The sequence below is a fragment of the Acipenser ruthenus genome, chromosome 3 (assembly GCF_902713425.1).
Source record: "Acipenser ruthenus chromosome 3, fAciRut3.2 maternal haplotype, whole genome shotgun sequence".
Classification (NCBI taxonomy): domain Eukaryota; kingdom Metazoa; phylum Chordata; class Actinopteri; order Acipenseriformes; family Acipenseridae; genus Acipenser; species Acipenser ruthenus.
In genome coordinates, this window is record NC_081191.1 from 3,470,001 (window position 1) to 3,487,645 (window position 17,645).

At 38.9% G+C, this 17,645-nt stretch overlaps 1 protein-coding gene across 2 annotated transcripts in view; it reads right to left on the bottom strand.

The window, feature by feature from the left end:
• Window positions 1-17,645, bottom strand: part of bop1 (BOP1 ribosomal biogenesis factor) — an 86,553-nt gene that overhangs the window by 25,125 nt on the left and 43,783 nt on the right. Inside the window, exon 1 of one of the 2 annotated variants that reach the window (XM_033993827.3) lies at window positions 14,332-14,355. The exons of the other annotated variant lie outside the window; for it this stretch is intronic. Coding sequence (XP_033849718.1) covers window positions 14,332-14,340 — 9 coding nt within the window. The 5' untranslated portion in view covers window positions 14,341-14,355. Of the gene's footprint in view, window positions 1-14,331; window positions 14,356-17,645 lie in introns of those variants that run through there. 2 annotated transcript variants of the gene reach the window in all.

Sequence of the window (17,645 nt, forward strand, 5' to 3'; positions counted from 1 at the left end):
GAGTAGGCTTGCAAAGTGCGTTTTTTTATTTTCTCTTTTCTGAAGTTTTACGATGGCTGGTGGAAGGACTCCCCAGGGAACTCTCCTTCTCCCTCTCCAGCTGCTGCTGCTGCTTTACAAGAGCACAACTTCAAACAGACCAGGCCGTGACTCTAGCTTGCCTCACATTTCTCACAGATTTCTGTGGCCGATGTAAAACAACATGCCCCACATTTCACGAGTGATGACTTCTTTAAAGAGATTTCAGGGCTCTCCAAGTCCTTTGAGGTCTCCAGTGCTGTGAACCAACACTAAAGGCTTAACCCTGTACCAGCAAAAGGCAACTACAGGGGGACACTGTGGTACTGAAGCCACCATTTCATGAAACAATGCTGTATATTTAACTTTAAAATAGGATTTTAGAGCTATGTTAAAAGGTTATGACCAGGTTTGGGGTCAATTCCTTTGTTTCACTCAATTCCAAAAATCAATTCCCCCAATTCCAATTCGCATTCCCTTTTAATCAAATTCAACAAATTGCAATTAGCATTTATCTTGTTAAAATGAGTGGCTCACAGTGGCAACAAATTGCTTAAATTGAAGTCACTGCTAATCAATTAAATTGGCTTCAACTGAAAGCAGTTGATCACAACAACTATTATGTCTCTAAAATATCCATTTCAATTCCAATTCCTTTGAAAGACTTGGAATTGATTTTAAAAAGCTATTGGAATTGACCCCAACCCTTGCTAGGACTTGAATATTATGGGGAGGTCCCTCTCACACAAATGCAACAAAGAGTCCCTTGAGCTAGCGCTTACCGCAATGGGCAGGTACTCACTTTCTCCCCCCTGCAACTATTAAGTTATAGCAGTAACTGGCTATCCACACAGAAAAGGTCAAGCAAAATTCACTGGCACCCTAAAAGCACAGGGAAGTAAAACAATACCGTGCTTCAATAATACATACATGACAAATCCCATGGTCAATGCGAAACTCTAATTTGATTGAGAAAATAAATTAAATAAATGCCCAACATCTACCCCTAATTTTAGTGTCGGTAGTGAACCTCGACATACATGACAGCAAGCTGAACAACTTCTTGAGATAAATGTAACAAATGCTATACAAAGTTTAATCACATCTGGGACAGATGTTGTTAATATATAGCCTCTAATGGCCCAACCTACAGTATCAGAGACCAAAACAAAGTGCACCATTGCCTAGATTCTTATACCCTTAAAACATGTGTTTAAAGAAAAGCCCATGCCAACTACTTCACAATAGGATGAACAGTACTGCAGATAGAGCTACACATCTTGCAGCGGGATCTAGACAGAAAACCACTATAAATCAGTGCTGCTAGAATTCAATATACAAGTAGTGATCGACAGTAAAAACTAAAAAGGCACTAACTTTCTCTACTGCTTGCTTGAAAGAAAGAAAGAAAGAAAGAAAGAAAGAAAGAAAGAAAGAAAGAGAAAGAAAGAAAGAAAGAAAGAAAGAAAGAAAGAAAGAAAGAAAGAAAGAGAAAGAAAGAAAGAAAGAAAGAAAGAAAGAAAGAAAGAAAGAGAGAGAGAGAGAGAGAGAGAGAGAGGAAGAGAGAACTTCAGATATAGGCCCATTAGCAGGACTGCTTCCCATTCAAGGGATGGGCTGTTTCTGTTTGACTTGAGTAATCTGTCCAGCCTTGGGTATATTTGCATTTCATGGAAAACAAAAAATAAATTAGAATCCCCTCTTTAAAAAAGTGTTAATCGGTTCCGCTTTATTACCACTTTAGAAGAAATGTCGTAAAAATAAGCTGGTGTACTATCAGAATGTCTGTGGCTGGCAAATAAATTCTCAAGAGTGTCTTTCAGACAGGCCGCACGGCTCACTTTTTCCATTCCTCAGTACTCGCTGACCTACTTGATTGCTAAAATTCCTTGGCAGGAGGATAACACCGATGGATTGCAGCACGGAATTCAAGAAGAGAGTGACTTCATCTTTTATTTATAAAAAAAAAAAAGGGGGATCTGAAAATTCCAATTAGGCAGCTCAGAGCTGTGCACTGGCATGCTGAATTCCTCATCTCTGTTTTGATCAAGCTGCTGTGCCGTGCACTGTGGTACGGCATATCCGCGGGATACTGTATTTCCAAGCAGTTCTCGGACTGTTTGAGCTGGGTTTCAAGATGCTTGTTTTAGTGTCTGCCTCTGGTTTAGTCTGTGAACAGGATGCCCCTGTGGCACATCAACAATGCAGGCGCCAGGCCTTGGGCAATGTACCTCCAGTTTTTCTATCAAAAAGGTTTTCATAAATCAGTAGTTCCTCGTTAAACCAGACACGTCTGGAGACAGGAGTTCTCCGATTAAAACAAAACATTTTTTTTTGTTTTTAATAAATCTGTACGACAGGCCTATACACAAATCAAATGAATACCTGTAGCACACTTTCTTTTTACTTTAGCCTACTGGTAACACAAAATAAATCCTGCTGCTGCATTTTACACATGACTATAGTAAATTATTTTTAATTTAAAACTAAATGATTTTAGCACATTTTCTTTTTTTACTGTAGCCTACTTAGTACACAATTAAAAGAAAACAGAACACACACTTTACAGAAATAATATTTTCTAAATTTACATAGAAAATTTGACACTATACTTTTTGCAGTTCAGGCTGGTTTAATTTTTGATGGTGTAAAATCATATAATTATAATAGGCGTTTACGATAATAAGACTTGATAGTTGGAAAGTAATTATAGAATGTTTTTAACTGGCACATTTGTATAATTTTATGTCGAGATCAGCCAATTGTTTTTGGCTTTACAAAGAACTGGGAAGGATGGAAGCCAATAGGGAGTGAGAAGAGATGGGACTAAGAGAAAAGGATGCAAGCAGGAAAAGAGAAAAGAAAAAAAAGGGGAGATCTAAAAAGATTCACAGCACTGCACGCATACATACATATATTTTTTATAGGAGGCAGTGTGGTCCAGTGGTTAAAGAAACAGCCTTATAACCAGGAGGTCCCTGGTTCAAATCCTACCTCAGCCACTGACTCATTGTGTGACCCTGAGCAAGTCACTTAACCTCCTTGTGCTCCGTCTTTCGGGTGAGACGTAATTGTAAGTGACTCTGCAGCTGATGCATAGTTCACACACCCTAGTCTCTGTAAGTCGCCTTGGATAAAGGCGTCTGCTAAATAAACAAATAATAATAATAATAATAATAATAATAATAATAATAATAATAATAATAATACTACATTTTAGTTTAGTAAAAACTAAACATTTCTAGCCCTGAAGGCTGCTTGACTAGGATAGCTGACACAGAAATAGTACATTTACTCATCTTTGCAATTGTATTTCTGTACGTGTGTGGGCCCCCCCCTGGTGTTGTCCGGGTTGCCTGGGTGCTGATGTCTGCCCTGTCAGGCGCAACCATTTTTTTATTTTGACAAATTGAAGCCAGCTAAATGGAAACACAAAACTTGGGACTGGCTAGGATCTGGGGAGCAAACATTTTAAAACATGCCATAAAAGAGGTAACAAAATGGACAGTGTCACATAGCTAGAATTTTAAACCAGCTTCGCCCCCAAAGCACAGCTGGAAAAGGTATGAAACCCCCACTACTGTAGTTGGAGAAAGACTTCACTGCTTCTGCTACACAATACAAGAGCGAAAAATCATCCCCCAAAAAGGCCTTCTGGATTTAATGCTAAAAGCAGATATTCATGAGGTTTGGAAGGAACACAGTTTCATGGGGAAATAATTAATATCCTTATTTCTGTCTTTCAAATTGAACTCAATTCTGAAAATACACTTATTGTTTAATTTGTTTGTCTGTTCTTTCCAAGCGTTGATTGAAGGGAGGCAAGGCACAGTTTACGTATGGTGACACTTGGGTCAAGATTTTAAAATGTATTCTCGAAATGTTCCCCACCCCCTGCTTTCCCCAAGATTAAAAAGAAAAATAAATAGTAATAATTTTAAAAATCCTACACCCAGCTCATTGTTTTAACAAGAACTTCCAGGAATAGTCTTCAATCAGATTGAAACTAGTGGATTGAATTACATTTCTCAAATTCGACTGACTTGAGTGCGTCCCAGATTTGTGATTCCAATTTGTTAGAAGAGACACACACACACACACACACACACGGTTATCTGATGAGGACGAGTTGATGTCCGTGTCTCAGTAGTCTTCTCTGGGCGAGTTTTTAAAGCAAATGTACAGATAAAGCCCATTTTCTAACGGGGTGTAGCAGTGGTGAATAAGCATTCATAATGCTTACAAAACAGCCACTCAGAACTGAAACCTCCTTTCATCTCCCCTGCAATGCCAGCCTCACTTAATGACGTTTTACGTTTGTGTTCTCCCTCTGCGTGGGATGCAAAGTTTATTGGGCGTTTATGGGCCGAGATAATTTTTTCCCTCTGTCATCCCATCTGGTGTTGTCAGTCTCAGTTTCTCAGCACACACTAGTACAGTAATTGCTCAGTAACGAGGTGCAAACGGGATCGATCGATCTGTAGGACTATTTATTAAGACTTTGTTAAAGTGCAAAATCTGTTGAATTTCCAGTGTAAATATAACGGTAAATTTTAAAAAAAAATCAATCCCACTGTCCAAAGGAGAAAAAAAAAAAAGTCTTGAAAACTATGTAAACACTATGGCCTATTCTCACGGAAATAATTCTCTCTCACTTTTTTTTTTTTTTTTTACAAATTTGCTGTTGGGGTTACAATTTCTGAATTACGTAGCCCAGCTTCTAGCGAATGCAGCAGTCCCTGCCAGTGCCGCGGCTGCAGAAATGAATTTCACTTTTTGTTGTCGTATTTTAATCAAAATTGTACATGACTTAGCCACTTACACTTAGATTTGCATTATCTTCAGTGATTACAACTATATCTTCATTTTTCCAAATAGTACATTAGAGGTAGCCTACCCTTTCTGCAACAGAACCTTCCACAGCGACACATTCTCCGGCTGACCATATTATTTTGAACCTCGATACTTGAATATGTAGAATATCACTTTCATACACGTATGTGGATTTATTCATTGATTTAGGAGTTTATGTTCACTCAGAAATGTCTTCATCTAGACAATGTGGGGAAGCTATAAAAAAGGCCAACAAGATGCTCGGATATATTGTGAAAAGTGTTGAATTTAAATCAAGGGAAGTAATGTTAAAAACTTTACAATGCATTAGTAAGACCTCATCTAGAATATTGCGTTCAGTTCTGGTCACCTCGTTACAAAAAGGATATTGCTTCTCTAGAGTGCAAAGAAGAGCGACCAGAATTATCCCGGGTTTAAAAGGCATGTCGTATGCAGACAGGCTAAAAGAACTGAATCTGTTCAGGTCTTGAACAAAGAAGACTACACATTCAGGCATTCAGAATTCTAAAAGGTATTGACAATGTCGACCAGGTGACTTTTTCAACCTGAAAAAGGTACCAGGGGTCACAAATGGAGATTAGATAAAGGGGCATTCAGAACAGAAAATAGGAGGCACTTTTTTACACAGAGAATTGTTGTTGAAACTGACACCCTGGGATCCTTCAAGAAGCTGCTTGATGAGATTCTGGGATCAATAAGCTACTAATAACCAAACGAGCAAGATGGGCCGAATGGCCTCCTCTCGTTTGTAAACTTTCTTATGTTTCTTATACATTACCAAGCCCTATCTATTTCACGGCGATCAAAAATGTGACATGAACCGTGAAATTCATTCTTCACCGTGAAAACTGCCTATTTTGTGTACTTTTTACCCTGCACTTAAATCCAATGAAGTTATGTGTACCGGTCCAGGTTCCTGATGTGATTATAATCTTGTTTCAATTTCAAAAAGAAAACTGGACAGGATTTATTGATTGACACTTAACAGCAGCCAGTAACCACTCTGGGCTCTCCTCACTGCTTGGTAGATATGAGCATCCGCGTGGGTTTTGTATCCTAGGAGATCAACTGGTGTTGTTAAATGAGTGTCCAAGATTAATTAAAAAAACAATTTTCCTGTCAAACCTGTATTAAGAGACCACTCAAGGGACAGTCTAATAGTGGCCTCGTAACACAGGTGGTCTCTTAAAAGAGGGCCCATAACTTATACATTTTCTATTTGTCTCTGAAATGCTTTCCTGTAATTATGTATGTCTTGCATCCTGAAACCAACGCCAGCATAAGCATAATATATTTTTCGATTACCGCGCATATTGTTTTTGTACTCATATAAGTATGGCTTGAATTTTTCAGTGTTTATTTTCCTTTTAAAGGTTTGCCTTTAAGGTCTTAAGCCGCTACATCCGAATTATTAGAACATTCTGTTAAATTTGCGGGAAAGAACAACACAACACGAAATGCACACATTGGAAGCTACTTGGTTCCCAGGGAAGTGCGAGAACGAAATGCAAGTTACAGTAGCATCTGGGGGAAGTGATTAATGTCATTGTTTGCTCTTGTGTTCGAATAATGTATGTGAAACAGAATCAGAACGTCAATTAAGACATCAAGGTAAAAAGAATCGCTTTGTTTAGTAATGAACCGTTTACTTAAGATACTGAATCAGCTCAAAACACAGTCCCGTGAACGAGAATAAAAACCTAAAACTTCAAGCCCTAGTTCTTTCCGTTTCAAATTGCTGTATCTGCGTCTTTCTAGTATTGAATTTTTCAGCAGTTTTTCTGGCACTTACTCTCTTTACAAGTTTACAACTTTTTACAACTTTAGTTCTGTCATCTAGGAGGGCCTTTTGTTTCTCCACGTTTTCTCTCTTCCTTTACAAGAGAGCGCTGTTGTTTTATTGATTACGGATAAAAGTCCGCTAGAGTGGTTACCGTATTCCTTTGAATTTAGGACATCCCATTTAAAACCATATTTTTCTTATAACAATAGCCCTGTGTAAGGGTGCTTAATACAGGTTTGAGTCTGTTGCTGGGTAAGAGAATTGTGGTCGCTGGTTGCGTTAGACAGGTGGTCGCTTAATACAGTTAAATAAAAGCACAAATATCATTGGGAGGAATTTAAAGTGGTCACTTAGAGCAGATGGTCGCTAAATAAAGGTGGTCGCATGAGCAGGTTTGACTGCACAGTAATTACTGCAGCGGATTGTGTATTACTAGTTTCACTCAAGACAGACGGCTACCGTTGGGACTGATTTAAAACAAAATAATATGTATAAAATACATTAACAAAGCAGGTTGCTCTTGATCTCTGCATCACCATCCTGTATTTGTTCGCATACTCAGTAACTTTTAGAAGCAACAACACAGATTACGTCCTTAACAGGAAGTTATTATATACAAGACACGTTTTTAATTTAAGGGAATATTCGATTTCATTAAAATATTATCGATTTACCGATTTAGGGGCTCCCGATTTAGGGGCTCCCAGGGGGCGGCGCACAATTGGCCGAGCGTCGCCCGGGGGAGGGAGGGTTAGGTTGGCCAGGATGTTCTCGGCTCACCGTGAACCAGCGACCCCTGTAGTCTGGCCGGACAACTGTGGCTTGCCTGTAAGCTGCCCAGAGCTGCGTTGTCCTCCGACGCTGTAGCTCTGGGTGAGTCTGCAGTGTGAAAAAAAAGCGGTCAGCTGACGGCACACGCTTCGGAGGACGTTGTGTGCTCGTCTTCGCCGCTCCCGAGTTAACGCGGGGGTGGTAGCGGTGAGCTGAACTAAACAAAAATAATTGGACACTATTAAATTGGAGAGAAAACAACAAAAAAACTAATTGTTGACTACTAAATTAGAAAATTATATATATAAAATCAATTTGTTATCGTGGGGTCCCAATCGATAGATAATTTGATTGTTATCGTTATTGTTACAAGCTTAATATAGAGACACACCCACAGTAATCCATTGCATATCTGACTGCGGTGGGACCAGAGGAAGGGCAGATATGTAAAAATGAATCCTGTTTTAAATACCATTATACATAGCTGTAACAATTACTACATTCACACAATTATTGTTTTGAGATTCAGCTTTTATTAGGGAGCTCCCCTAAATCCCTTGTTTAGAAAGATACAGGGTATTAATGCTTGTGACAGAGTAGTCGTCTGAAGTGTAGGTGCGTGCATTCGCTGCTGAGTGACAGACAGGAGATCGAGACGGAGGTTGAAGTTGATACGCCCCCCGCAGGTGAACAGGATTTATTTACATATCAACACACTGAACAGCTCACGTGACACTACCAGCAATGACAGCGCACGGAGCACATACAACACAGTGTACAAACACTCTGGAAGGATCTACAATCTCTGAATTAATCGTCTCTGTTCAATAATAAACTAACGTTGGTTGATCATTGCGGATAAACGGTTAGTTACATTATATATATATATATATATAAAGAAGAAAAAAATACATATAAAGATATATTGATCGCAACCACCAATTTAAATACACACTACAAACAGTGCTTGTGGCATGTGTTGCAATGTGCTTGCAATAGACTGTGGGAAACTATTAAAAGATTCTGTTTTCTCCCTTTCAATGTCAGCAGGTACAGAACTCTCGTATTTGCAGTGCAGTTGCATAGGCAGGCATTATTTTATATTCAAAAGCAGTGCCCTATGAATAATTAGTGGTTTTATGCTCAGATGAGGAGAGAGAGAGAGAGAGAGAGAGAGAGAGAGAGAGAGAGAGAGAGAGAGAGAGAGAGAGAGAGAAAGAAAGAAAGAAAGAAAGAACTGGGTTTCAATCAATGAGGTCATTACATTTAACAGAACACCCTGTACTACTGTAGGGAGATCTCAAACAAAAATAGGGAAAATTAAGTCCTAGAGTATTCAATTCATAGACCTGAATATTATTCCAATATCAAAACGCTGCAGATTAGACCAGCTGGACCAGTTGTAATTCAAATGCACTCCCGAGTTCTTCATAACCCTGTTCAGGTGAAACCTTGTAATTTTGCATACTTCTCTTGGGACAGCACCTGCGGTATTTGCATACTGTAGGTTTCTCTTTACTGGGGTCTTCTAGGTACTTCCAGGAGGATTCTACTGCACACCGAGCTGCTCATAGCATCGTCTGGCAAGCAAACTACCTGCATCTCCACAATGCAATGTGTACTGGCTGCATCTCCACAATGCAATGTGTACTGGCTGCATCTCCACAATGCAATGTGTACTGGCTGCATCTCCACAATGCAATGTGTACTGGCTGCATCTCCACAATGCAATGTGTACTGCCTGCATCTCCACAATGCAATGTGTACTGGCTGCATCTCCACAATGCAATGTGGAGAGCTACAGTAGTGACCCAACAAGTAACCAAGTGAAACCAGAGAGCTTCACCCATTCAGTGCCATTGTCCTCATTTGAGGACAGGCTACTTTGCCATCTTTTGGACCATTTTTAACTGGCAGCATCTACTTGCTATTTTAATTTCCTCCAACTATATTATGATAACTTACTCTAATTTGGTATCTGCAAAGGTCTAAATGTAACGTATTAAATTACATAAATACAGCTTGCGTTCTGATTTTTTTCCAATGCAAAATGCATTTGGTACTTAATGGGTTAAGCAGCCAGCAAATACTGGAAACCTGGCCATTCCTAACACTACAGTAAACAAACTGCTGCTCTCTCAGCATTAGAAAGAAAAGTAGCAACATTATTATTATTATTATTATTTATTTCTTAGCAGACGCCCTTATCCAGTTCGTGAGGGATTGTTTCACCACACTACTGTACCTGGCAGGCTGTTTATCCAGAAGCACATCACCTGCCAGAGACCAGCTTTGACACCATGGACAGAACTCTTTTCTCACTCTGTCTGTCACACACACACACACACACACACACACACACACACACAGCTACTGAAGAACTCTTGTCTGGACGTTGTTCTTGGACACTGAGACGCATTCCTGGGAGCGCACCATTCCCAAAACTTGGACAGGCTGGAAGGAAAAGGCTTCCTGAAAATAGTTTCCCTGAAAATATCCGGAATGCGTGCAGGACCCGAGAGGACTGGCTGCAGCTTGAGGACAATTTTTTAGCAGTATTATTTATTTTAAATGTCACGACATTTAGTGCTAGTTGGACTTGACAGCAGCGCTGGGAGACTTAAAAGCCTCTGTTTACAAACAGAGCAGCTTTGACACACGCCAATGTCGCGCTGCTGCGTGTCTCAGCATGCCCTGGAGGTCCGTGGGATAGATTAATCAGGACACACAATACAGCAGCTCATCTAGTCCTTATCTCTAATGTAAGCTTGCTGTCAGTTCGGTTTTGGACATGTGGCCTGTTTGCTTCTAGGAACTAGGTTAGACCATCTGAACTTGTAGTACTTTCAGTAACAGAGACTCATTGGGGGAGGAACGGAGGCGAGGTTACTTTTAGTAACTACTGCTCCGTGCTGGAACCGAATCAGTAACTCCGAGGGCTTGTACTCCTTCTGCCAACACTCTAAAAATCTTACCTACAGTATTAAGACTTCCTTCCCCAATTATTTTTTAATCTATCCTTTAGGGCTTTTTTTCTTGAATAGTTACAGCACTGCTTTGCCACTGGAATCACTGTACGCTTCTGCTCTCTATTTTAATACAACCTGCCACCACATCTGTGATTAACTGTTTTTGTAACCTTTGTGGGACAACCAAAGATCCCATAAACGAGTCCATGATAAAAAAACAAGTAGGTTATTAGTAACACACAACCCCCGCCACGGCTGCAAAACACAAAATGAAAGCTAGCGGTATCATGAAAAAGCAAGACCACCATGACTTGCTAAACTTAAAGAATGTAGTGGTCTATGTTTTATCAGAATGGGATAAATGGCACACCAGATACACTATGCAACAATGTAAGTGTAACATTTTTCTACTGCACCTATGCTTGTATAGTACAGTACGTAAAGATAGGAAGCACCCTCTTATATCCTCAATCATTTTCATCACAATTGAACCTACGGTTCTTCACACAAGTAAAACCATAAAGACATGCAGACAGTACTGGCGCCTCCCATACAGCACACTCATAGCCAGGGACTTGCATCCAGAGCAGGGGATACAAACACTGCAGTTTGTTCTAAAGCTTGAATCACATTTATGGAAAATCACAAGCAGCTCCTACACTAATATGATGGATTACCTGATATTTATCTGAAAAGGTTTAAATAGAAAAGAATAGTAGATCATTATGACATTAACTATGTAGTGAATGACTTCTCAAGCCATTAATAGATTTAAATAGAATTAAATAGGTGTAGTTGCCATGGCATGAAAAGCCTACAAGTTCCTCCACTGTTCTGTTTTCAAGCACACTTTCCCTTGACAAACGGATGTTAAACATACCGGAAAATTGGCTATATATAATCTTACTGGTTTGTCAAAAGGAAAATGATCTTATATTAACATGTGAAAAATCCACTAAGTAACTGACAATGAACAATGTGGCAGGTAACAATGCAGAAATCAATACCAATACACAGAAGATTATTTAGACAGCTGCTACAGACCCTGCTATTGCAAAGGCTGGTCTCTGTGCACAAGGGTCTGTACTGTGAGTGCAGTGTGTTTGATTTTCCAGATGTTTGCAGATGCTCTGTCTGCATGGGGAAGGGGGGCAGCACCTGCACATCACACTCACTAAAACACCCGCCCGTCATTACCACTGTCTGTACTGGAGAGGGGGGGATACTCCTGGGAGCAGCAGGGCTGTCTCTCTCCACAAAACCATGCAATTTAACAGCAGTCAAAGAGCACTGACATGGGAGTGCAAACATGGTGACGGAAGATAAGCGGGGAATGAGAAACAGACAGACTCCCAGAGCACTTGCAATAAATCAGAGCTCGCCAGCCTACACAGAGCTGAGGAGTGTTTGAAACAAACACAGGTACTTCTGATCAATTCAAAAACAAAAAATAAATATTTAAAAAAGATGAAGATACACTGCTACAAAATACTGTCAAATGTTGGCTTAGTTAGTGTATACCCATCACATCCATGATATATAAAATAAAGACTGATTGACTACATCATGAACTAACTATTCATTCAGCTGGTTACTACTGGTCACATTTTTGTGTTATTCTATTAGCAAAGTTATATCAGTACTTACTCTACCTCCTGAGTCAACAACTTATTTTATATATATATATATATATATATATATATATATATATATATATATATATATATATATATATATATATATTACACACACACAAACACACACACACACACACACACACACACATATATATATACACGCACACACACACACACACACTAAAAAAACTTATAAACTTAAAAGAAAACCCTCAATACTATCATTTAAATCACATGCAGGAACCTTCACAACATGAAACTGTTCGTGGAAAACACAAATTTGAATCAATTTTATTTTCCATGACTAAAGCAGACCTTTAAACGTTTATTAGTGGTAGGTTATAATTTAACCAGGGTTTTATCATGCTGCCTAAACTGTCATAAATGTCCTCACCACATACAAAAAAATAAAATAAAATAAAATAAAATTGTCACATCATTACATTACTTCAACTTCAATTAACTGCGTTTTTTAAAATCATAGGACAAATAGCTAATCTTAATATGCTCACTTGTAGAATTAGGTCTTTGAAAAACTGTAGTGTAACATTTAGCCCTCACTTTGGGCAGATTTTAGTAAATCTTACCTATCATGTATTTCCATGGCTTTGTAGTGAAACAATTGGCAAATAGTAGGGTTACCATATGACTCCATGTTCACCGGGACAGTTCAGGCTTTTTAACTCACACTCCAATGCATTCTGGCAAATGTAGTCCTGCTTCTCAAAGAAACAAAGTGAAGAGTTACCCAAGGTAAAATGTACCAGAATGCACTGCGATGGGAGTTGAAAAGCCTAAGCTGTCCCAGTGTATATGGAGTCATATGGTAACCCTAGCAAACTGCAATTTCAAAAAATGTGAGACCTACAGCACAAATTGGTGACATTACTGTATATATTTGTCAGCATTTACTGGAACTATTTTATAGCATGATCTACTTTAAAATTACAGCAAAGTCCATGACAGTCAAGATGATTCCTGGGCAAAAGTAGTAAGTATATGTTTTAGGGAGTAGTGAATTCCTGAAATACATTTACTGTATGTCATTGTCCTTCTGCAGAATTTCCTCCACTTCCCACTGTAAATTATTCCATGCTCCGATTCATGCCGAACACTGGGACGTGAACTGGTCACTGCACTGCTGGCACAGAGAGGACTACTGGATGCAACAGCAGAGGCAGGGCTGGTGTCAGCAAGGGTGAACAGATTAGCAGAGATTCTCCACAGTGCTGGAGTCCAGAACGACTGAGCGCTGACTGCACTGTTCAAAACGATTACACTGCAAGTATCTGTTACAAGCAACTACACTTCTAAATCTGTTGAGAGTGCGCTGTCTATTGTACAAATACTGTAAATACATTCTAAACATTACATTCCATAAAATGACAAGGATCCCCTAGTAAATGAGGCCTCGGTCTAAATGGGTAAGTCTCTTGGTTACATAAATAAATAAATCAATCAATAAATAAAAAGGAAAAAACATCAGATTTGTACCATTGTATTGGCATGTTATAACGTTACTGCAGCACATTATACTGTACCAAGCATGAACAATACTATTACTGAGTATGATTCACAAAGCTTATGATGCACTCATATATTTCGGAGAAGAGTAACCATTGGGGACCACAAAGCTTTTGTTCAGCACATCACTTTGTTTGTCTTCAAATGTATGACCGACATGGTTTTGAAAGGCTGAAACCCTCCAAGGAACGGCTTTATTCACAAGAGGTCCAGAAAACACACGAGGTACCACAGCTTTACTCACACAAGGTACCACAGCCTTTACTCACAAGAGGTACCACAGCTTTACTCACACGAGGTACCACAGCCTTTACTCACAAGAGATACCACAGCTTTACTCACATGAGGTACCACAGCTTTACTCACACGAGATACCACAGCTTTACTCACAAGAGGTCCAGAAAACACACAAGGTACCACAGCATTACTCACACGAGGTACCACAGCTTTACTCACATGAGATACCACAGCTTTACTCACACGAGATACCACAGCTTTACTCACAAGAGGTCCAGAAAACACACAAGGTACCACAGCATTACTCACACGAGGTACCACAGCTTTACTCACAAGAGGTCATGAAAACACACAAGGAACCACTGCTTTAGCTTTGTCCAATATAAAACAGGAACTTATGAAATCGACTTGCAACTCAGAACAAATAATAAATTTACTGAAGGCAAGATAGTCAACCACAAGTTTCAACCACAACATGAGGCAACCTTGAGGCAACAACTGTGCAATATGAAAAAAAGAATGTATTCATACTATGTACCTCTCCCATTTTTGCAAACCTTCCAGGCAGCCTTCAGTACAGTAGAACAGACACGTACAGTGTATTGGTGTAGAAGGAGGTGTAGATTTCAAGTGTCTTTTATTTGTTTCACTTTTCATTTCCACACCTACAGTACAGCATCACAGTTGCTTTTTTAAATTTTACATCCCCACTGTACTGTAGATGACAGAGATGAAGTAAACACACTGGGTTGGTTTCCCACAGACTCTGCATTTAGCAAAGAGGCACCTTCAGGAGGCAAGTATCGCTCCCGGTAAACACAAGGAAATGTACGCAGGAAAAGGAGACTGGCTCTTTAATAGCACAATGTTATTTTACAGACAACAAGCGTCAGTACTACGAGCGCTATTCCACCCCCAACCCCTTATCCTGTTATATTAAATTGGAGGCATCAGGTTTTTTCACCCTAACAGGTTCTCTGTTCCCAAGTCTCTACTCCCACTGTTTGAGATTTTTTTTTCAAATAACTGCAGCTGTTGTTTCTACATCAAATTAAAGGCAGGGGAGAGAAAAGAGCTGAAAAGAATACAGCGAGTCCAGACAGCCTTGCTCTCCCTCCGCTGCAGTGCAGGCTGGAGCTCAGACATCCTAATGGCCCAGCCGGGGTGTCTGCGGTGCAGAGCAGGGATTATTTCCGAATGTTGACAGGTCCCTGACCCACGACAGACCCGTGTCAGAAGAGCTCAGCCACACCAGCATTTGGGGGGGGGGGGGAGGAGGAATTCAGCATTAACTTTTTACAGCTGGGTGTACGGATTAAATGTCGGAAAATGGGGGAGGAAGAGAAAGGAAATAATTACAATCATATGCTGGACTGTACTAAAAAAAAAATATATCGGCTCAGTTATAACCGGGAGATAATGAGCACTGTCATTTGTTACTTCAAATGTCAGCGTTTATGAGGTAACACACTCCTACATCTGAACAGAGATTGAAAGAGGCTCTAAATATGGTTAATGGAGGTTGTCACATTACTGTATAAATGGCTTCTTTCTCTCACAGAAATTAACTGCTGTTGAAAAGGTTGTGGTAATAAAATATTAGGGTCAACACTTTAGGTCCCTATTTTAAATAAAAAACACACAGACTTTACATTATTACAGAATGTCAATTTCATTTTAAGTTATACAAAACCCTTAAATAATAATATAAAATGGTTTTAAAGGAGTACACAACACAAGCCCGAGACCTACTATAAGGATGCACATGTAGTTTTCGATACTGCTACACAAACACTATTATTTATAGAAATGTACATAATGGCTACTAGACCTACTCACTTCTGACTAGCAGCATATACTGGTCACTAGCTCCTATGAGATTTTCAACAGATACTCATTTACTTCATAACTATACAGCACCACTGCCTTAAAATCCTTAAATACTTCAGCTGGTTGCTTCAGTTCAATTACACACATCACCATACTTGCACTGTATCAACAGACCTCATCAGATTTAACAAGGTCAAAACATACTGTACACAAAACCTGTTCCCATAACATTTAAAAGCAGAATACAGCTAAACAAGATACTAGAGCACACATTCAAATGATTTGCAAACGTGTCACTTTGACAAACCAGGACAGTAAAATCCAGCTTGAGTTCAAGCCCAGAGCATTTTGTTTTCTCATTTTCCTATGTATGCAGGTTCCATTAGGTAATAATAAGCAGTGTGGAGTAGTGGTTAGGGCTCTGGACTCTTGACCGGAGGGTCGTGGGTTCAATCCCTTGTGGGGGACACTGCTGCTGTACCCTTGAGCAAGGTACTTTACCTAGATTGCTCCAGTAAAAAACCCAACTGTATAAATGGGGAATTGTATGTAAAAATAATGTGATATCTGTATAATGTGAAATAATGTATAATGTGATAACTTGTAACAATTGTAATAAAATAATAATAATAATAATAATAATAAGCCTTTTGGTGAAACAGTGCTGCAGGTGTGAACTTTTCATAAAGTTTATTAAAAGCATTCAACTTCAGTTTCAAAATGACCACAGTACACTCCCACATTACAAAAACAAAGGCTACAGTAGTGCAAGCCTGGAACAATATGTACTGAACAATAAACATTCACGTTAGCAGGCATCTTTCTTTTTGGAGCATATATATATATATATATATATATATATATATATATATATATATATATATATATATTATAATATTTTTAAAATAAAATTAGGAATTAGCTCACGGCCCACTCTGAATAATCATGCACAATACCAAATGAACACAAATACAACAGTAAATACAATACTGGGCAGAACACAAACCTACCTTTCACAGGAAAATAACCATTACTCTTTATTTAATATTTACTTCCAAGATTCCATACAATAAATATTACCAACAAATGTTTTCCTCCAAACATCATTATCGAACAGTATTTATAAAAAATGCTTCTGTGAAAAGCCTCTGCTCAAGTGAAATTATGTAAACGGACATTCAAATTCATTAAAAAAAAGGTACAAAAAAAATAAATGGTTTACCTGTACCATTTGGGGAAAAAAAAAACGTTTTGCTTTATCTGCTTCTCAAAAGACGCCCTATAGCTAGTCCTGTCAGTCTGTTGCATGCTGCACCCCGTCCCAAACTGCTAAAACAACTCGGCTCCACAATAGGGTTACCAGCAGGACCATACACCAGATAATATTCTGTTTTTACTGTATTACAGGAACGGAAGAAACATATCAACCAACAGGAGTGCAATGGACAAGCCCATTGAGGAGAACTGAAAGGGCAGCGCTAAAAGAGCAAACCCAGGATTTATACTGCACAAGTTTATCCAATAACGCAATCGAAACTATTTTAAAAACACCAATATATTTCTCAGACATCTGTCGGCTTTTCTTTCTTTCTTTTTTTTTCTTTTTTTAAATGCTTTAGCTGATTTTCAAGTACGCCTTCACAAGACGCAGCACTGGCTTGTAAGTATTTGGTTAGTTTGCAGGAATGGGGCTTTTCTTGTGGAAGAAGAACTAATAGTTTCTAAATAGCCCCACAGTGTGACGAAAAAGCCATGGTTTAAAAAAAAAATATATATATATATATATATATATATATATAAAATTTATTTATTTAAATTATATTTATACATGCACCAAAAAAAAGCTACCCCTGGATTTTCACTAGAGCTCTTCACAGCACTGAGTCCCTCAACCACCTACAGTAGATTTAGAGTGAACGTGGTTAAAGCAACACAAGAGGATTCCTCAGTGTAAAATGCTCCATTATAAAAATGTGTGACTTATGCACGGTGTACAGGCTGAGCAAATCAACCAGTTAGTTA